The sequence below is a fragment of the Convolutriloba macropyga genome, chromosome 15 (genome assembly GCF_964194025.1).
Source record: "Convolutriloba macropyga chromosome 15, txConMacr16.3, whole genome shotgun sequence".
Lineage (NCBI taxonomy): Eukaryota > Metazoa > Xenacoelomorpha > Acoela > Convolutidae > Convolutriloba > Convolutriloba macropyga.
Genome location: NC_134482.1, coordinates 18,331,377 through 18,353,304, shown reverse-complemented (window position 1 = coordinate 18,353,304; position 21,928 = coordinate 18,331,377). Strand labels below are relative to the sequence as shown.

At 34.0% G+C, this 21,928-nt stretch overlaps 4 protein-coding genes and 1 long non-coding RNA gene across 6 annotated transcripts in view; 2 read left to right on the top strand and 3 right to left on the bottom strand.

Moving 5' to 3' along the window:
* The window catches only part of LOC142354325 (ras-related protein Rap1-like), a 519,643-nt gene that overhangs the window by 84,902 nt on the left and 412,813 nt on the right, over positions 1-21,928 (bottom strand). The gene's annotated exons all lie outside the window — the stretch shown is intronic.
* LOC142354324 (uncharacterized) overlaps positions 1-21,928 on the top strand; it is a 498,674-nt gene that overhangs the window by 448,227 nt on the left and 28,519 nt on the right. The window lies entirely within an intron of this gene.
* The window catches only part of LOC142354323 (nicotinamidase-like), a 496,312-nt gene that overhangs the window by 448,221 nt on the left and 26,163 nt on the right, over positions 1-21,928 (top strand). The gene's annotated exons all lie outside the window — the stretch shown is intronic.
* On the bottom strand, positions 935-10,609 carry LOC142354509 (uncharacterized). The gene is made up of 3 exons (XR_012761103.1): positions 10,548-10,609; positions 6,881-7,127; positions 935-1,255 (listed from the first exon to the last, which is right to left on the bottom strand). It is a non-coding gene; the product is annotated as an uncharacterized LOC142354509 (long non-coding RNA).
* Positions 11,158-14,162, bottom strand: LOC142354113 (uncharacterized). Its single transcript, XM_075406382.1, has 2 exons — positions 13,949-14,162; positions 11,158-11,364 (listed from the first exon to the last, which is right to left on the bottom strand). The coding sequence occupies exons 1-2, from the start codon at positions 14,120-14,122 to the stop codon at positions 11,158-11,160; spliced, it is 381 nt and encodes a 126-aa protein (XP_075262497.1). The 5' UTR covers positions 14,123-14,162.

The following is a 21,928-nucleotide window of genomic DNA, read 5'->3' as shown; positions in this document are numbered from 1 at the left end:
TTAGAACATAGCGCAATTCCGCATGTTTGGAAAATTCATTTTTGCAAAATTTTGGATTTAGTCTAATTTCCTAAATTTAGCGTGGCAAATTCTGCGAGTGAAAAAAGCAGCTATGATTGCTTAAATTCCACTATTGCAATGTGATTGAAATTCCTGGGAGAAATACCAATGAAATCGTTCCTAATGGCATTTTTATAAGTCACCTTCAATCGAAAGGCTATCTTTAAACGCTGACTGTTGAAAACTTTGTTTTACTTTGTTAAAACTTTGCTGAATGTTGAAAACTATTTATGGGCTGCTTCAAGCATCCACATTTAGTTCTGCAAGCTTGCCAAGAACATTTTTGAGATTTAACTAGCGGCTAATAAAAAGTGGCTGAAGCTCAGAAATAAAAGTAAATTTTCAAAAAATTCGAACACTTAAATCTATTATACAGTACTTTTATGGTTGAAACAAATAAAAAACGATGTCGCGTCAGATTTTTCTCGGAAATCGAAAAAAAAATTGAGAGTAGTGTTTATTGCTGTCAAAAAACACGAAAAAGTATTGAAAGTCTTCTTTTGGATGTCATAGTTTGTTTGCATAAATCTAAGTTAGTTGCAGCAACTGGGAAAATCAAATTACGGTATTAAGTTCACTAAAATTGGACTAAATAATGAGCTTTATCTTTGAATTAGACGCAGAAGTACATTATTAAAAAATTCGCGAAACATTCTGGACGAATCTCACAAAAAAGTGATTTTATTTACAATGCAGAAAAGTTTGACTTAGCGAAATTGAATAACTTGGTCGCAGAAGCTTTTGAAAGTTTTGCAAGAGACTTTTTTGGCACAAAATTCTACCCAAAAACAACAGAAAGCCTGATCAGAGTTCAGTTTGTCGTGGCTAGTAACAGAGGTGAGCAAAAGCCGGTATAAAAACCCTTTCAATTTTAAGAACTTTTCGACCCGTTGTTTGTTTCCACTGCTTCAAAAGTACATGTAAAACAGGCTGTCTGGGTTTCAAAGAAGTCGACATAAATCAGATGAGGGCTGACAAGAATAATCCAAGATAGCCAAATTAGCAAGAAAGCGACTGTCATTACAAAATTGCGACGCGCTCTTCGCTTGTCCGTTTTTCTCAGAGTCAAATAACAGTTGGAGTAGAAGAAAGCAGATAGAAGTATGACAGGTCCGTAGCAAACGAAAAGGCGAATGTATTTTTCAACTGTTTTGTATTTCTGTGCAAAGCATTTCACACAATGGAAATATCCCAACTAAAATAAGAAGGATTGCATGACAAAATACTGAGACATAAAACCAAATAATTGTTTGACAAATTGAAATTTTTAGCATAAGTAATGATTCTTGACGCCAACAAACAATCTCAAACAATCATTGCCGAGTTTTCGGGTAGCAAGAGCTGTTTAATAGGACTGTTTAATTATGCGAGTGACATCAAACTTTGGGTTACGTAGAGCTAAAATCATGCCACTTTCAAGTTGCCAGGTCGGACAGAAAACAATAAATAAGACACTCCTTAGATGGCAATTTACTCAATTTTGAAAATAGGCAATTTTTCATTTTCGAGAAAGTTTTTTTTCTCTTTCCACGAAGACAGACACTATTCCCTGCAAAAAACTTGTTCTGGTTCATATCGGCAGAATTAGCCAGCAATCGAATTCATTTTTGTTGTGATAAATAAATTCAGTACTGGAGTCAGTTATGCAGAAAAAGTATCTCTTTCATTATCAATTTCACAGCGTATAAATTTTGAAGGTGCGATATCAAATTGAAAACTTCTGCGATGATCTAATATCCGCAATTGCCTATAGAAAAACTGATTTCATGATTTCATCTGTGCTATTTAAGGACCTCAAAACACAGCGGGTCGATGAATTTATCAAAAAATGATGACATTTTTTCTTTATCAACATTTCCCTTGCAAATAACTCTTCTATTTTTTTTTCAAAATTCAATTGGTTTTGAGCGCAATCAATCTGAAAAATCCATTTTTAGTGCCATGATTAGTTGATAAAAAAATATTTTTTGAACAAAAATGTATGCAATAAAGAATGCTAAATTAGCACTTTGAAAAAATACTGAAAACTGAAGCGAAAAAATGGAATGTAAATAAGAATGTATCTATATAGATACCTTATCCAAAATTTTTTGAAAGTACAATTTCAGAACTAACGTTACAATTTTGTCAATAATATTGCTGTTCAAATCCGCAATTAACATATAGCACTTAGTCAATTCAAAACACTGACATTTGGAACTTACGAAAAATTTTGAGTCGATGTAATGGAAAACGGAGCGTTGTCTTGGAGGATTTGATTCGGAAAACTTATAAAGTCTATTATGATAATTTGTCTTCATAAGTTAAAGTTTGTCTTTCAACACTGCAATTCATATTTCTAATATGTTCAGAGTTGAAGATGAGCACTCTAAAAATTCTTTTATTAGCTATATTGATTATTTGAGTAAAAGAAGTGACTCAAATAACCAAAAGAGGAGAAGAGACACATACAAAAATATTTGAACTGAAACTATAAACTAGAAAAACATAGGTTCTTTTACAGGATAAATTTTGTAAAAGAAATTATAAAAGTGTTGAAATAAATATGGAAGTTCGATTTGATTAGATAGATTCAAAAATTTTTCCTCTGGTGATTGTTTTAAAGGTTCAAAATTGAACTGGAAAGGATCGAGAAATTAAAAACAACTTTCTTTTCAATCTAGTGAACAATAAATTTTGAGAATTTTTTGGACGAAACAACAGAGATTATTATTATAGCAAGATATTATTTTTGCAAGACAAATTCTTCTTTAAGTGAAATCCTACAAGATAGATGTTTTTTGGATAATCTAGCAAAATATTAGAAGATAAATTTGTGATGTGAGTGATGAGCTTCTCTGACGATCGTTTTGTAATTAAAATATCAAAGTAAAACTTGTTTTTTTTTAACTGTGAAATTCAATTTGGGGGTCGTCGCTTTTTCTGATTTTAAATGCCATTTTTTACTTTGGGAAGACAGTTCTTACCGAATTGACATTTCTTGGAGCATTCACTTGTTCATATGTTATTCACCTCATTTCTGAAAATTTAAGTGATTTTTAAGAATAACAATTCAACTCTTGTGATTCTTCATGTAGCAACAGTAGTAGAAATTGAGTGCCGAATACTGAAGAAAATTATTTCAATAAAAATTTTATGTTATTCAAAAATTTTTGACCGATTAAAATTTTAATGTGAAGATTTGATGTAAATAAGATTCTAAATGTCTCTTGTTTGAAAAGTTGGATCCTATTCTCAGGTTTACTAAAGTCTAAATTGCATGTTAAGTAATAGTCAGTTTCTCATTATGCCATAATTTTGGTATGCTTTTGGCAGGTTTTGCCCTATGTTGATATTCCGTTTGTCAGCAATTTAGTCCAATTCTTCGGACATCAGATCCAAAATCTTTGTGTTTTTTCCTTTAAAATGAAAAATTGTTTTGATTACAGGAGTGACAGTTAGCCTAGCCTAAGGTTAATGTTACGGACCTCAGCATTCAATAACGTTCAGTATTTTGGTTGGACAACCATTCAATTTTTTTAACCTCATTCTGATTGGTGCATAATTACTATCAATTTTTAAGTCTTTTTGATCCCAAAATATTGCCGAAAACACTAATTGATTTGTTTTGCAATTAACATCATAGCAACACTAATAGAATGTCAAAATGTAAATAGTTGACCCTAACAAGAATCTGAAAGAAAATATCCTTGACCACGTGCGGTTTCTCTGTAAAAGATTTGGACCACTAATGTGTTCGACATTTCTGACGTAATCCGGTATTTACAAGGAAGGCATCCCAAATGAGAGGAAAGATTCTGAAGTTGTATATTTTGAAATTTTTGAAAGTACAAATTCAGAATCTGTAACGTCATTATTTGTTAATAATATTTTTGTTCAAATCCGCAATTATAATATAGCTCTTAGTCAATTCAAAACACTGACATTTGGAATTTCCCAAAAATTTTGAGTCGATGTAATAGAAAACGAAGCGTTGTCTCGGAAGACTTGATTCGGAAAACTTATGAAGTCTATTATGATAATTTGTTTTCATAAGATAAAGTTTGTCTTTCAACTCTGCAATTCATTTTTCTAGCATGTTCAGAATTGAATATGAGCACTCTGGAAATTCTTTTAATAGCTATATTGATTATTTGAGTAAAGGAAGTGACACAAATAACCGAAAGATGAGAAGAGACACAGAAAAAAATGTTTGAACTGAAAATGTAAACTAGAAAAACATAGGTTTGTTTACCGGAAAATTTCTATAAAAGAAATTATAAAAATGTTAGAATAGATATGGAATTTCGATTAAATTAAACTAAGATAGATTGAAAAAATTTTCCCTCTGGTGATGGTTTTAATCTCATTGAACAGGAAAGGATCGAGAATTGAACAAGAACTTTCGTTTCAAACTAGTGAACAATAAATTTTGAGAATTTTTTTGGCGAAATAACAGAAATTATATCCAAATTTTTTTCATCTTAGAAGTTCTTATATTATTGCAAGATAATTTTTTTTTCAAGTGAAATCCTACAAGATAAATGTTGATAAAATAATCAAGCAAAATCTTACTGGATTTACGACCAGTATGAAAATGAATGCAATTAAGGAGAAAATTTTCTTTTTATTTGAGTTCTGCTACTTGATTCTAGAGAAAATTATGATGTAAATGATGAACTTCTCTGACCGTTGTTTTCTACTTGAAAAAAATCAAAGCAGAATTTGTTTTTTTAACCTGTGAAATTCATTTTGTGGTCGTCGCTTTGATTTTTGCTGGTTTAAAAAGTCTTCTTTATTACATTCGGAAAACAGTTCTTTCAAAATCGACATTTCTTAGAGCATTCACTTCTTCATAACTTATTCACCTCCATTCAGCTAATTTAAGTAATTTTTAACAATGACACTTCGACCCTTGTGATTCTTCATGCAGCAACAATGGTAGGAAATGAGTGTCGTTCGTTAAACTAAAATTTCCCAAAATCAATTTCATGTCATTCAAAATTTTTTGACCGATCAAACTGTAAATAAGAAGATTTGATGTAAATAAAAATCTAAATGTCTGTTGTTTGAAAGATTGGATCTTTTTAATCAGGTTTAATAAAACCTAATTTGCATGTTAAATAATAGCCGTTTCTTATGATTCGATAATTTTTGTATGCTTTTGGCAGATTTTTGACGAAGTTGAAATTCCGTTTGTCGGCAATTTTAGTCCAATTCGTCGGTCGGATCAGATCCAAAATCTTTCCTTTAAAAAAACAATTGTCCTGGTTATCCTAGCCAAAGGTTAAAGTGACAGACCTCATTCACTGACGTCTAGTATTTTGACTGGAGAAAACTTCTATTTTTTACCTTATTTTGAATGGTGCATAAATTCTATCGATTTTTGAAAATTCTTTTTGATACCCAAATTTTGCCAAAAACACTATTTGAATTACCCGGGTTGCTCATCATACGAAAATCCCGGTAATTATACGAGGTCATATATGATCCCCGGTAATCATGCAAGGTCATATATGATTTGTATGATATCCTGGTAATCATAAAAGTGTCATACAATTTTTTAAAGGACGCTTAAACGGCCCCAATTGTGACGCTTAGTTCGCTTGAAGTAAGATCGATAATCATAACAGCTCATTTTATCCCAGTTATCGTATTCAATTTTCCTGGTTGTCGTACAAGGTCATATATAAAAGTATGATTTCCTGGTAGTCATAAAAGAATCATAAACTGGACAGCAAATTTTTCTTGAAATCATTCAAAAGCACACGCCAATCATATTCTAATGTTTTGTCAGCTAATTTATGCCATAATAAAGAAGGTTGCGTTTTTTTTCCTGCTTATCATACAAGGTCATATATGGATTTGTGAATACCTTGTAATCATACAAAATTATACAAAAATCAGAATTCTATTCTGTATGCGAACAAAATGCGAGAAAATTAATGCTCTACAACATAAATTGGATACTATTTTCAATATCGGAATCAATGCAAATAATTATAAGGTCAATTGGTTGTAGCCAAAAGGTACTTCTAGCAAGTTCTGCAGATAATTGCACTTAATGACCGCTTTTTTAATTTAAAAGAGAACAAAATGAGAAATTCCAATATGCAGAAACTTGTATACCAGAGACGAGTCGAAGAAAATACTTCCACAAACTGTAAGTGCTGCTTTCAGCAGACTTTCGTCATAATGTCTTCAGGTTTGTATGCATTTGTATTTTTAAGGTCCTTTTTGAGTGAAGCAAAAACCTGGCTTTACTCACGAGCTTAGATCATAACTTGTTTAGAATTTAAATTGATATCTCCCACAATGGTGCTTATCGTTTCCTTAGTGTTTTTTCCCTGAATGGTCTCCGTGTTATCATACAAGGATCATATATGATTTCCTGGTTATCATACAAAAGCATATATGATTTCCTGGTAATCATACTTTGATCATAAATGATTCCCCTGTAATGATACATCGGTCATAAATGGTTTCCCAATATTCATAAAAGTGTCATAATCCTCTTAACTTTTTATGATATCCTGGTTGTCGTACAAGAGTCATATATGATGTCCCGATAATCATACAAAGTCATTGATGATTTCCTAGCAATCATACAAGGAGCGTACTAAGAAATAGCGTATGATTTGTATGGCGTCATATATGATCCTTGTATGACTACTAAGAATTGTCAACCCGGGTATCTTGTTTTCCGATTACGTCAATCAACATCAAAGCAACAGCGATAGAAGTTTAAAAACAACTAAATATTTGACACAAACAAGATTCTGGAAGAAGATATCTTTGACCACGTGCGGTGTTTCTTCGGTCAAAGGTTTGAACTACTAACGTATTCGACATTTATTACGTAATCCAGAATATACAAGGAAGGTATCCCAAATGAGAGGAAAGAAATTATCCAGAAAAACAGTCGTCTATTGAAGTTCCCAAAATATTTGTCAGCTTTTGCTCCGTGGCATATGAGAATATAGCGTTCAAAAGCGATGGCCACAGTTGTAAATATTTGAGCCCAAAATGGATAAATTTCCAGAAGAGTTCGAAGCAAACCCGAAACTCTGTTCAGCTGTGCATCAGTGCTGAAGCAATCAATCAATGTAATTTATGCTTAAATTTGACCTTCCGTTTTGCCGCATGATGCTCAAAATAATCAAAGATGCTTTTGATGCTCAATCATGATGCTCAAAAAAACTCTATTTAATATCAAATGGAAAGCAGTTATATATCGAAGACAACAACATAAACTGTCAAAAAACACGCGGATAGCAATAATGTTTCAAAATAGTAAAGGAAGAGCGTTATAATGACAGAAAATGACCGACAACCCTAGTCAATTCCAAATTAATAATTCGCAAATTTTTCTAAGTTCCAAAAAATATTTATTCTATAAATTTTAAACAACATTTCATAACTTACAAACTTTTCAATTTAATCTAAAGTTTATAACATTTACAAACCAACCTTTTTTTACAAGTGCTGTATTGAGATTTGGAGAGTCCGGAATCCAACAAAATCAACAAAGATCTGGGATTCAAGTTGCTGATATTTCATTTGGTTAATAGATGTCTGTAAAACATTAGGTTTGCCATATATGAAAATTTTATAAACAAGTTCATAATTTACAAAATTTGTGAAAAAAATTATTATCTACAAATTGATGGGAATCCAGTTTTGGAGTTTTCTAAGCCTAGAAACAATTCAAATTAAGTAATCTAGTTTTTACTTGTAAGGATAAATTTCCGGATGGCTCATCACATGTTTTTATTGACTTAATTACAAATTCCGAGCAAAGTTTTAAAAGATGTTGATATTTATTAAATCTAAAATAACTGGAAATCGATTTCCAAGTATAATGAAATTTGCAAATTCGATTTTTGAAACTTTAATACAAATACTTGTGATTTATTTGCAAAACTCTAACAGTTAATATACATTATTAACCAACTAATTAACAAAATAACTTTAAATTTTTTAAATTTTTGCAAGTAATAATTTTTCATAAGACTACGCAGACAAGGTTTTTAAAAACAGCAACAGGAGTACAATTATAAATTTTATGAAAACATTTTTAGGTTTTTCACAGGTGTTATTAAAAACACCTGGTGTGGTACCCATCACTAATAAAATAATAAATTTTTATTATATATAATAATAAAATATTAACCTCCAGGAATGAAAGCTGACAATGGCGATCGTTTTATAAAAATTGTCCACTTCAAATAAAACTGTTTTCTTTTGTCACAAAAGTTTTCATAAAATATTTGACAAAAGATGATAGTTCTTCTAAGTAAAACAATAGAACGAAAAGAGGAAATAAAAGAATTTGATTCAAAAAGTTGAGGAAAGTTTTTAAAACCATTATAGAAGATATATCCGTGCGAAAAAATTTCAAAAATTGCAAATTTTTTGTGTTGCAAGATTTGAACTTTAGCGTAAAGCTTTCCTGACATTTTTTTCTTTTCTAGTTATTTTTAATTTGTAATCAGAATGCACGGGCGAACTTAAGAAACGAGTGACTATGATGAGCATTATCGACCTACACATCATTTTCAAACTTTTTGTCATTGTTTTACTCTTATGTAAATTTACGTAAACATAGGAAACAAATGTCTGGCTTGTTTTTTTCTCGCATGTTGGTTTCAAAAATGTTGAAAAAATTCTGCCTCGCAAAAGAACGATTTTCGTAAGTTTTCCTGCTCGAAAACGAGTCATCGCTAGAACATATTGAATCATTTTGCTCTTTTGATTTCATAATAGATTTACTACAATCAATATTTAGTTAAAAACAGTTTTTTCCAAACATACAAAAAAACCATAAATGTTACCCATCAGCTGGATAAAACAGCCCTGACAGTCAATAGACAAATTTTAGCGAACGAAGCAAATGTCCTTATCGCTGGCTACTCGTCAAAAAACCAAATTTACGCCCAAAGTTTTCATTGGGTATGACTGCTTGTATTATTGGGCCTAAGGTTATTATCGGCCATAAAGCTGCAAGTAAGGTCATTGAATGTCCAACCAAAAAGTGTCTGTCAGACAATGAAGATATAAAGAAAATTAGAGTTTTAGAGATTCTCCAGTTTACTGATAATACTCCATATTTTTTTCTATGTTGAACGTCAGCTTGATTTTTGACTCTGGAAGCGGGAAGCGCACTACAGTGAAACGGCTCTGTCGTCCATCTCCCTCTAAACTTTAAACTACTCTAAAATCTTTAAAATCACCATAAAAATCAGTTGAAAAAAATACGAATGAAAATCCAAAACCAAAGATAACTGGAATTCATTTACAGTTTTGTGTTTCATTTATTTTCAGTTTATTACTTTTTGCAACGTTCTCGGACAAACAAAATAATTTATGAACTTATAAATTGTTAGATGCTGCTTTGGGCATAATTTGACAAAATTCGCGCTTATTGGGAGAAGTTGTTACAAACAATTTTTAATGATTACCGCAGGTATAAATGTTTGTAGGGTCTTTGTTTTGTTGCAAAGATTTTAAAAAGGCATCTTCGTTTTATTAGGTTTCAAACAATAAGCTTCCGAATGTATGGTTATCTCAGAATCATTGGTTTAAGTTCTTGAAGATAATCTGTACGAATCTTGAATTGATTGCGTAAGAAGCATCATTGTGTTAGATTTGAAAGCTAAGAAACTTTCAGTTTTTCCTGTACAATAGTTTTGCTTCCTTTTTATATTGAAGCAAAAAGTTAGGAAAGAATTTATTATCAGCAGATTCAGTTTGGTTTCATCAAGAAAAATGTTCTGCGAGATGTAGTTTTTCTTTAATTTTTCCATTACTCAGTGGCAAACCTACTCAAACAAACTTACAAGTTTCGTTCAATTTTTGTCTTTGAAATTCGTTACACATGTCGAAATTGATCCATTCATTAGTCTAAACTGGCATTTCTATGTAATCATCAAAAAATATACTTTTCTTATGATGTTTTGTGTATTTTCAATCAGCGTTCCAACGGTTTATTACGTTTAAAAGCAAACACACCAACAATTTCGTTCGTTTCAAACTCAAAAAAGCCAAAATTAGTACACTTGAAATAGAATTTCGCAACTATTTCCATTATTTGGAAACCAATCATATCAATAATTTCGAAGAAGAAACAGTAAGTGTTTGACTAAGAAGAAACAGTAAGTGTTTGACTAAGAAACAGAAAGTGTTTGTGTAACTAAAACTGATCGCACAAACAATTTGCAATTTGCCTACATTTAGAATCCACGATTTCAGGAGTACGGTTTACTATTACCTTTTCTAGTATAAACAAACTCTATAATGACTGGTTTGACAGTTTTTTTGCGCAGCTATCAATACTCGATATTTCAATGTTTCAGAAAGTGTTGCCGCCGGTTGTAGAGAACGAGACGTTTTTTATTGTTTTGAAAGTACTCTTTATGCTTATTTGTATTACTGTGCCTGAAAACTTTTTCATCCAATTGACATCTCAACTTCGATAAAAAGCAGTTCAAATTGAGATCTGATCTAACCTTTTAGTGCTGAGACAAAATCGAACGGCCGCAAAATCTTCGCTTCCTCCATAATCTCCGACTGCCCTGAAATGTAAAGTACTCTTCAGCCGTTCGATGAAATACGAAAATTCCGAATATTCAAAAAATCCGGAGTCAGATTGCGCAAACTTTACAAACATGAGTGGTGGTCACATACCGCATTCACCGCTTTCTTTATTTTTGAAAAAAAGTACGTTTTGAAACCGAAGAAAACTGACGATTCTTACGTTTAAATACCGACGAAAACCGATGAAAACGACGATCGGTTTTGGCGAAGTAAAACCGACAAAAACCGACGATTTCTTATGTTTGAATCCGACAAAATTCTCAACACGGGTAGAAACCGCAAATCTTACAAAACTTCATCACATTCACCGCAAATCATACACTTTTTTGGCGTTTTTAGCGGTGACACCTCGACCCGGTAGTCTGATGATAAATACATTCGAGCGGAGGTGGGTCTGACCAGGAATACAGGTCTTTTCGAGCCCACAGAAACTGTTGAGCGGGGTTGAGTCTGATCAGAGGCATTTGCAGTCTCAGACGGTCTGATCAGGACGATTTCGAACTCACACCTCAGCCAGGGTACTCACCAGACGACGTGTTGGCAGAATTTGTTAATCGCATTGAGAATCTCAAGAGAGTAATAAACCAATGATATAATTCCACTGAAAACCAAATCCATGAAGCTCTGCAGTGAGACCAGAAAGTAGTTTTTGTTCCGAATCTCTGGCGACATTCCAATCGTCAAAAGACAGTACAAGTTGATCAGAATTGTGATTACAGAAATTGGCAGCTGAAAATTAAAGATAATCTGTTACATTGATTTTAGAACGTTTTTTTGAAGTAAAGCGAAGGTTACGGCGCTGAAAGGAACCGAACTTTTAAAACGTCAGCGCAAAAACCTCACATAATGATGCGCCGAAAAGATTTTGTAACAAATTTGTTGAAATTTTTCACACAGTCATGTTTTCTCTCGCTCATAGATCCTTCATTGGATAGTAATCACTCCAGATAATTAGTCAAATAGTATCTATTTCTGTGAAAATTTTTTAGAACCAAGAAAGATCTTGGATTTCCACGCTTGATCGTTTTCCAGATCTTTAAAGTGAGAACGTTTACTAGACCATCTTATCTTGTTCATTACGTGAAAGGAAACAAAAAAAAATTAACTGTAAACAAAAAATCAAAAAAAATCACTTGGGCGACTCATGAAAAGACCATGACCGGGTCAAGCGAAGTTCTGACAATCAGCATGCTTGACCCTATAACGTTAAAAAAACGTAATTGGAGCTACGAAAAAGATTTAGACTAGGTGCGGGAACGCGTATTTTGAGTCAAAATTGGACCCCCTTAAAAATATTAGAAAACCCAAGTAAAAAACGCAAGTTTTAACAACCTTAGAAAATATTTGGAAAATATTAATTAATCAGTGTTGTAAAAACCAATGATTAAAAAGGTTCATTGGTTTTTGCGGTTAAATCACCGTTTAATCGATCCTAATTCCTAAAAAGTAAGCGGTTATCATACACCCGTAATCAAATTTTGACGCGAGCTTGAATATTCTTCTAAAACTTTCTCTGATTTGAACATTGTATATAAAGAAGATTAGATTAAATCAACAATACTTGTTTCAGATTGCAAAATATTATTCTTTTTTTTTAAAAAAAAAATCTGTTTCTTTTTCTAATTCATTGGCCTTATTCTTTTCCCATCAATGACTCTCTCTATATATCTTTCTCCCTCTCTGCCTCACTCTTTCTCCATCTCTCTCTCTCTCTCTCTCTCTCTTTCTCCAAGAACGGCTTTCTCTTATCTTAGAGCTCTCTTGGATGCACGTTTAAAATCCTCTTGGTTCAACGAGTGATGCACTGCCCTGAAGTAGAGAGTTTACCAATATGTTAAACCACCCAAAATGTATCGACTTGTTTCGGCAATCTAGTATGTTGTTTTTTCAAATCTATGCTTCTGCTGCGTATCTATTCTCTTTTAACCACTTATTTGGCGTACAATTGAATTATATCAAAACACTTTCACGCCATAAAAAAAAATATGCCCTGTTAATTTTGTGCGCTTCTATTGATGTGGTATGCTTTCATTTCTTCTCTGAAAATAATCAATTTCGAAAAAACATTGTTACATTTTAGTTAATCGTTTCATAGGCTGACCACAACTTAATTATTATATCTGAAGAAATGTAAAACAAGGGGGTACTGACAAGTCAGCAACAATAAAAATTTTTGCTTTTTCTTTTTTGATGATGATTAAAATAGTTTTCAGTTTTCTGCAGTTTTCATCAAGTGATAGCTGAAAAGTGGTACTGATAATAGACGTTCTCAGCAGTCGTGAACAACGATTAAAAAATAACTTATAACGGGAGTCACAAAAATATCGTCGTTAGCTGAAAGTTAATATTTATAATTTTAACACATTTACTCTCACTACCATAAATTGCAGAATATAAGTTTTGATCAGACTCACATTATTGAGTCTGCTTTCCACTGATCGCTTCCTACTTTATTGCGCGCTTAAATACATGAAAATGGGTCAATTATGACCTTATATTTATCTTTCGGTTAAAGATGTTATTAAGAATAAACTCAGCAAAAATTTTCTTATTGATTTCTTTTATGTTACGATAACGCTTACAAAATGATTTTTGATATTCGGTATTGATAACCACCATTAAGCAGTTTCTTATTATTATCAATTTTGTTGCGCTTCAAAAAGTTTCAACAGATAATATTTTCGTTTTAAGCTTTTTTGTAGTTTGAAAATTCTGCACTAATGCATTTCATATGCAACCAGAACTATCACTAGATGTGAAACGTACTCTGCCATTCAAAAAACTTGCACAAGAATTCTTGTTCTGTTTTCACGTGATTTTTTTTTTTGTAAAATTCAGCTGAGATGAACACTTGCCGTGTTTACTGGAAAACTTTGTTAAACCCATTTCAGACTCTGATTACGATCTGCGCGTATATTTTTTCATCTTTAGTGCTTTAGTAAAAACAAGGCACGTTTCCAGCTCTTACACCCAAAAAACATCATTGATTTTTTTTGAATATATATTACCCCCCCCCCCACCCCCCACGCATGAATCTCTGGATTAAATGTAAGATAAGGAATCAAAAATTTTAGTGATATGAAACCGTTCGCAGTGAGGGAAACTTGGAATAACTAGTTACTATTGTTAATAATAATAACTCATTTTTATTCGAGCTTTTAAATTAGACATTTAAGGATCACTGACTAAAGTCAGATACCTGGTCAACCAGTCGGAATTTAGTAAATATTCTGTCATCAATGCCTTTTTATTTAATAATTACACTGACAATTAAAACAGTTTGAATAATGTAAAATTCTTTTCATCAATATACCTGAATGGAGTCTATGAGGACTTTGTCTCTGGTCAGAATGTACAGTTTGTCAGTAGTTGAGGGACCATCATTGTCAAACAGTCCAGAGCTGCCATTATCATTGTTGCCAGACTCGTAACCGGAACCATAACCATCATAACCATACCCGTACAAAAATGGAGGCAAGTAAGCCATTAAGAGAACAATTTTTGTTTTAATCAAAACTGAAGTTAGAAACAAGTTAACTTGATTATAGTATAATTATATTCAAAACTCTTGACTTCATCATCAAATTAACTCATTCTAGAAGATAAAATAAATTCACTGGTTTAATATCCCAAGAATACTTAAGACGAGAATTGTTTTCGATTCTCTCTTTTCCTGAGATCATACACTAATTAAAAACAATATTATAACCACAAACCGCTTAAGAAAAATACTTAAATTTCTTCTCTTATTTTGGAATATTGTAACAGCACTTCGAATTGAACCATTAATTTTATTACATTTAATTACTTTATCACAAGAAAGTGCTGAAAAATTCCTAACGAAATTTGATACACCTTGCCATCTTGTTAACTCTTGCAAAACTTGAATTATCTTGCCAAGATCTTGATAGACAAATATTTCTTGGTACACCTTGATAAGATCTTGACAAGTTGAGGAATTTTCTTGGCGTAACTTGATAAGATCTTGGTAATTCTTGGCACGTAAAAAAATGTTTTTTTTTCCAAGCAACCCGAAGTGCGGTGGTGGAGATATGAAACGGGAATCCAGAGAAAAATCGGCCATGACAACACAATCCAAAGAAAAAATTAGCTATGACTCCAAGTAGTGAGAATTAGCATTGCGTGACAATAAGCAATTAGTAGTAACAATCACAAGGCACATCCATTTCAATGACAAAAGACAAAAAAATATCAAGTAGAACTGCAGAGTTGTTGCTTTAATATCAGGAGATTAATTTTATTGTTTCTTAGAAGAACGAATAGGAAATTCTTTGCCCTCTGCTCTCGTTAACTGCAGTTATTTGACCTACAGCCTTGCTAAAGTTAATATCTAGTTTGATTGAGGGGAGTAATTACTGATCAAAATGTAGTGATTGCTGTTTTCCTCAACATTGTGTTTTTAAACTGCTGTCTTTAAGACTTCTCTTATTTTTGTCCTCGAATTCTCGAATCCGTTTCTGTTGCTCAAATATCAATAAAAAACATTCAAACACAAAAACACTGGTTTTAAAACCACGGCTGCAATGGGAAGACGTTTGAAGAATTATCCCATGACTAAAATTGCCATTTAAGAGTGGGCTTTAATGGGCTGCAATGGGTAATTTTTGAGGAATTACCGACCCTGACTAAAATCGCCATGTAAGAGTGTGCTGCAAAAGGCTGCAATTTGAGAAAAAAACAAAAATGGTCCAAGATTAGGGGTTATTTGTTAAGAGGGGGTAAAATGAGGTAAGAGCTGGTCTGCCAAGGGGGGTAATATGGTGTAAGAGTGAGTGGGTTATTTGTTCAGAGGGGGTAAGATGAGGTACGAGTTGAGCTGGCAAGGGGGTAAAATGTTGTATGAGTGGGGGTAATTTGTTCATAGGTGCTAAAATGAGATAGAAGTTGAGCTGCCACAGGGGATAAAATGGTGTAAGAGTGAGGGTGTAATTTGTTCAGAGAGAGTAAAATGAAGTAAGGGTTGGGCTGCCAAGGGTGGTAAAATGGTGTAAGAGTGAGGTGGTGTTTGTTCAGATGGGGTAAAATGAGGTAAGAAGGAGGCTGCCAAGGGGGGTAAAAAGGTGTAAGGTTCAGGGGATAATTTGTTCAGAGGGGCAAAATGTTGTAAGAGTTGAGCTCCAAAAATGGACAAAATAGTGTAAAAGTGAGGGTTTAATTTGTTCTGAGGCGGTAAATTGAGGTAAGAGTTGAGTTGCCAAGGGTATAGAATGGTTTAAGAGTGAAGGGGTAGTTTGTTCAATGGGGGTAAAATGAGGCATGATTTGGGCTGCCAAGGGGGTAAATGTTGTACGAGTAAATTTGCAGAAAGGAGCATCTGTGAAGCGTTTTCATGTTAAGTTTCCGCTATATTCCCCCACCTGGTTCTCAATTGCGTCAAATCGACCAACGATGGGTCAGTTACCAGGACTTTTGCCCGACGTCTGCAGTTATGCTGCCGAGGCTGTCCTGACGAGCTTCTACTGGAAGCTAGAGCTCTGCAATATAAACTTTGTAAGATTCCAAAAATCGGCAAAATTGTTGAAGTGACAAAATTTAACAAAACCAAGGAAACCGGAAGAACTTCGAACGCCATTAAGTGTCTCACTGGTGAACTATCAATCTGATTATTATCACCAAAGGATACAACTAACGGCAAAACTGTTTTTGAGTTGCTCAAGGAGAAACAACTGACTTTTTCCTAAGTCAAACCTCAATCACATGATCGACGAAAACACGTTTGAGTGAACCCGTACCACCCTGCAATTTTCGAAAACATAGGCGAATCGGCAGTTAAAAATACAGCTTTGAAAACACATGGCAGCCTCTGACCTTTCAATTTAGGTGCAAACGATTGGAAACGAAATTTCAATTGTTGCAAAGAAGTTTTGGCAAACATAGCGAAAGCGGTAGCTAAAATTGCTATTCGTTTGGCAACTAGAAAAGTATCTGAAAATTTCTCGAAGCAAACAACGTATGCAGACTAATCTCCTTAAACAAAAACTCTGCTGTTGTTCGGTCTATTGGCAAAGGAGGAGTTCTTCGTCTCATCATAGGCAAATGCATCATCAAGCTAATCGAAAACGACCAACGCTTCTTGGGCGGCAACACACAACTTCGCCTAGACCAAAAACTTGCCCTGCCTTAAATTCTGTTGCTCATATTCAACTCCGTCGGATTTATATATTGCAGGCAAAACACTGTAGTCTCTAGAGGTTACAACTCAAAGGGAACGCCTTGCTATGGCTATGTATGGAGTAGCCACACTTTCACTTGCTCAGGCTTGTCCAGAAAAAAAGTGTCAAAAATGGTACGCAGACAACGGCAGCGCAGTAGAATGTTTGGAGGACTGACTCTTGTTCTTCAAACAACTCCCTAAACATATTAGCTACTTTGGCTACAGCGTGATTGTAGAGAAGTGTCAATATTTACTTGAAAAAGAGGCGTGCCATGTACTAGGACCTGTAATTGGCAGTGAGAAAGCCTATGAGAGCTAAAAATTAAGCAAAGCAGAAACGTATTCTTGTTTGTTAAAAGAATTGTTCAGGTAGCGAAAACATACCCTCAGAACGCTTGCACTTGCCTCACAAGAGATGTGCAAAAAAATCAATGTTGTTTCCCGAACAACGCCAAACTCACGGATCATCTTAACAAACCCTGAAGCCAACATCCAAATGCACGTCCTACTTTCATTTTTTGACTCACAGCTCTACCACTTAAACGTTACCACTTAAACGACTTAAACAAATCCGAATTCAGAAACGTCCGTTGCATTAGGTAGAAAAATGAATCCAAAAATATGCCCATTTTATTGTCCATGTGATGAAAAGTTTACCCTATCACAAGCTCTCCACTGTGCGAAGGGGGATATACACAAGTGAGACACAACAAGATCCGAGACCCTAAAATCATGCATGACGTTTGCTATAATGTATAAGTTGAGCCGACTCTCCAATTGTTTCAAGGCGAGTCCTCTATACACAAAACTACTAGCACTGATGAAAACGCGGGACTAGACATTAAAACCATTTGCCTTTGAGTGGCGAGGTTCAGCCGTTATTTTTTCGACGCAAAAATCTTTAACGCACCTGCCAATTTATGCCCCAAAAACTATCAGTACCATATTAGTATCATGAGTTGTTGAAAAGCCTGAAATATGAGCAACGATTACTTGACATCGAGAAGAGTAACTTCGTTCCGCTCGTGTTTCCTGCATGGAGGGCGCAAAACCGTCCGCAACGAGCACTATTAACAACTAGCTAGCACAATTGCTGAAAAGGAAGACGAATCATAATCCGACGCAATAGATTCATAACAAAATAATTTGTATAGAATTTCAATTTTTTGATGCAGCTCTGAAGGAGTTATAGTGCCTTGTCTTCAGGGCTAAAAATAGTTAACAGTCCGTATAAAATTGTTAAATTACTAGAACGTTTTTTCAATAACTTGCAACGTCAGGTGTTTAAAATTTGTTAAGTATATAATTATAGATATGCATATATACATCAACGTGTCTTGATTATCTATTTATATTTTCGAATTTTTCTAAAATTGCTACAGGTCTCAAAATTAAAATTTGTTAAATGTTATAGATACTTTAAAACTTTTAATATGTGTCGTTTTCTGTATGAGTTTTGAATAGAAGATTTTCGTTTTGATCCATAATATAACGTTGGGTTCTTTCCCATTACCCCATAAAAATATAGGCCCCCATAATGGTATTTTTTACAATGATTGGGGAGCTATAGGCTATCTGACCATTAATTTAGGGGCTATAATGGGAAGCACCCTAATGTTGCTCTCATGGCAATTCAAAATTTTTTAGGCAGAACATGCATTCTGTACTTAACATTTCAGTGTTAGTTCCCTACTTTGTACTCGTGCCGCGTACTCAATTGTGGCTTGCGTCTACTAATGTGTAGAGGTTCTATGGTCATAAGTTTTTTCTATCCTGGCACTGATCAATTATCTTATAATTAAAGGCCGTTAGAGCCTCACAGCATTCCACTACATATTGTCCCACCGGTGAATTGGTTTTTTGATCCTCAGAAAATCTCGTGGCGAAATGTGGACACGTTTGTCCGACATAGGTGGAATTGCATCCACAGCAACTGAGTTCGTAGACCGCATGAGACTTCAGATTGCTATCAAAACTAGATTTCGGGGATGGTAGGCAAGTACGTAGCTTTCGCGTTGTGAATATGGTTGTCAGTTCTTTCAGTGACACACGTATATAAAAAAGATGTACTAAAAACCTTGGGTTTCAAAGTTAAAGATCTATTATAAGACTTGATTTATTACATGATTCATGGCTGAAACAATGTTGATAGGCGTCAGAAAAGAATATAGAACTCTGATTAGACAAAGCTCGGTCTTCGAGCGAAATAAACAAAGCTGACATTTCTTTGTTGACTTGGTTAAATTACCACGATAATAGAACAAATATTTGGTACCAACAAAAATTAGGATTAATTTCATTCATTGAACACCAAAATTACCTTCAGAGCTAATCACTTGACAAAAAATGTATTTGCTTCAACCAACTTTTCTTCACATTTATCTACTTAATAATTTAACATCTGAATTTGCATTTGATGCATGTACCACTATCAGTTAGCCAAAGACATAGAGTAATTTGCACGGGCGTCTACTATAGAGGCGACAGAGATCAAAAGTAAATAGAAAATCACCACCAATAATATTGAGCTGAGCGTTGTACTGTTTTCTAAAATAAATCTATATTTTTTGTTTGCAAATCAACTCTCGGCACGTCTAAACATCTACCCGAAAAATGAATTTTGATCTGGTGTTGGGATTCGACTGGAAACACTGCCGTCTTCGGACTTTCAATTGAGTACTCCCTAAAATTTCGAATATTGTAAATCGGTTCGTACATGTTTTTTAGATAAAAATAGCGTAAATCAAGCGTAATTGAATTTGACAAAATTTGACTTGAAATACACCATTGAATCTCAAGTTTTTTTGAAGGTTTTCAAGAAAAAAACAGTTTCAAAAAATTTTAAAAGCTGCTGAGTTAGAGTGTCAAAAAGTAGATCGGGTTTCGAAAATAAGGGCCGAACAAGAGTTGTGCTGAGCAGTCAAAGGCAGTGGTGAGTTTAGAGAGCGAAAAATGTCGCCGTTGCGGTCAGCGAAATCATGCATCTATGGAATGCAAGAAATGTTTTTAATGTGGGAGTCCAAATCATTTCAAACGAAATTGCCCGTAAATAAACAAGAATTAGCTTCATTTTCAGCTGGCCACGTGAAAACGTTGCCTGGCTGAAAGTGGAGGCCCTGTTCGCCAAAATAAGAATAAAAGGCAAATTATCGATTAATTGATAGTAGAAGAAGTGTTAAACTTTTAAGTGAAAGACTCTACCAGCAACTGGGAGAACCGAGCCAGATCAGAGTGTGCAAAGAAAATATAATAGCTGCCAACAATGGAAAATTGCCTGTAAAAGGGTCAAAACTATCCAATTTCAACTTCAGAATTATACATCTGAGAAAAAAATTGAGTTTCTAGTGACCAAAATTGAGATAACGCTTTGTTCATTGGGCATGGAATTTGGAGGAAAAATTGGGAAAAAGTTACAATTGAACCCATCACAAAGAATTAATAAGAAGATCTCGATTTACCTCGTTGTTGCGAAGGTTTCAATAATTGCAAAATTGTCGATGAAGAAGGTAACATAACACAGCAAACAGAAATCATAGTCAAACTCATGAAAGAGTTTGAAGACAAATCAAAATTATTAATAGCGAGATCGCTGAATGCCATGGTTGAAGACGTTGTATGGGTTCGAGTTCTGAACCCTACATTTTAAAGAAAGAGAGTTTACAAAAAAGCGAAAGTCGCATGTGCGGAAAACATTGAAAAAATTTCAAGAATAAGACAAAAAAAACCTTGATATTAATAAAAAAATAGAGATAAATTTGACTTTGAGAAGCATGTGAACGCAAGTTCAATAACTTTGTCTTGTGAGGAAATGACAAAATGAGGTCATTTTGCACAAATTATGAAGTAATATTTTCGCAAAACTCAACTGATATGGGATTTTGCGACCAAAGTTATTATAAAATATTCTTAAAAAAGGATGCTGTGCCATTAAGACGTACATATGGCAGCATGAGCTTTGAGAAAAGAAAAGCCATAAAAAAATTATTGCAGACTTGGATCGAGATGAATTAGTCGAACCATCAAATTCCGACTGTGCAGCACCATCATTAAATGTACCGAAAAGGGATGGAACCTATCGCTTGGTTGTAGACTATCGTGGTCTGAACAAACAAATAGAAAAAACATGCTGGCCATAACCACGAACTATTGAGGTTTTTGATTCACAGGAAACAAACATGTACTCTTCGAACATAGATCTCTTGTTGGGATAATTTCAGACGGCGATCGAGGCAGAGAGTCAGAATTTAACAGTTTTTATAACGCCTCTGGGCCTGTAAAAGTGGAAAAGACTCACTATGGGACTAGCGTATGCAAAAGGTGCTTTTCAAAAACTAATGGAGTTTATTTTTGCTGGCTTCTGTTACAAAATGGCTCTGGTGTACCTAGATGACGTTGTCGTTTTCGAAATAAATTTTGACGAGCATCTGAAAAGATTAGAACTGGTTTTTCAACGTTTAGCTGAGAATTGATTAATGATAGATGGATCAAATTGCAATTTTTTCCAAAAAAGTGTCAAGTTCCTGGGGCACATTATATCCAAGAGTGGAGTCGAGGTCAACCGAGAGAAAGCAGGAGCAGTAGAAAGAATGAAAGAAACATCATCCTTGAAAGACGTCAGGGCCTTTCTAGGCCTTGTGGGCTATTATCGAAAATTTATTCCGGGTTTCAGAAAAACAGCAGAACCTCTTTACAATTTGCTGAATAAGTCAAACAGATTTGAATAGAGTAAAGAGTGCCAATTGGCATTATCCGAGTTTTAAAGGACGCTTTTGGACTCCCCAGTTTAAGGATATCCTAACGATAGAGTTCCGTATACATTAACTACGGATGCTTACTTGACAGGAATTGGAGCAATTCTTACCCAAAAGCAAGGAACGGAGAATAGAGTTATTGCTTATGCTAGCAAAACTCTGAGTGAATGTCAGCGAAGTTATTCAGCCACTAAGCGAGAATTATTTACAATTTTTCATTTTACGCATTAGTTATTAAACTATTTGTTGGTCAGCACTTTTTAATTATAAAGGATCATCGGGCTCTTGTCTGGATCTATAGCTTTAAAGATCCAGAGGGTTTGGTTGCAAGATGTATAGAGAAACTTGGGCAATTTAACATTGATAT

What these genes read in the sequence shown, in the direction of transcription:
- LOC142354113 (XM_075406382.1), bottom strand. Translation starts at nt 14,122, where the DNA reads ATGGCTTACTTGCCTCCATTTTTGTACGGGTATGGTTATGATGGTTAT. An exon ending in TCCTCATAGACTCCATTCAG is followed by an intron (nt 11,365 to 13,948) that starts GTATATTGATGA and finishes TTTAATTTTCAG; the next exon opens with CTGCCAATTTCTGTAATCAC.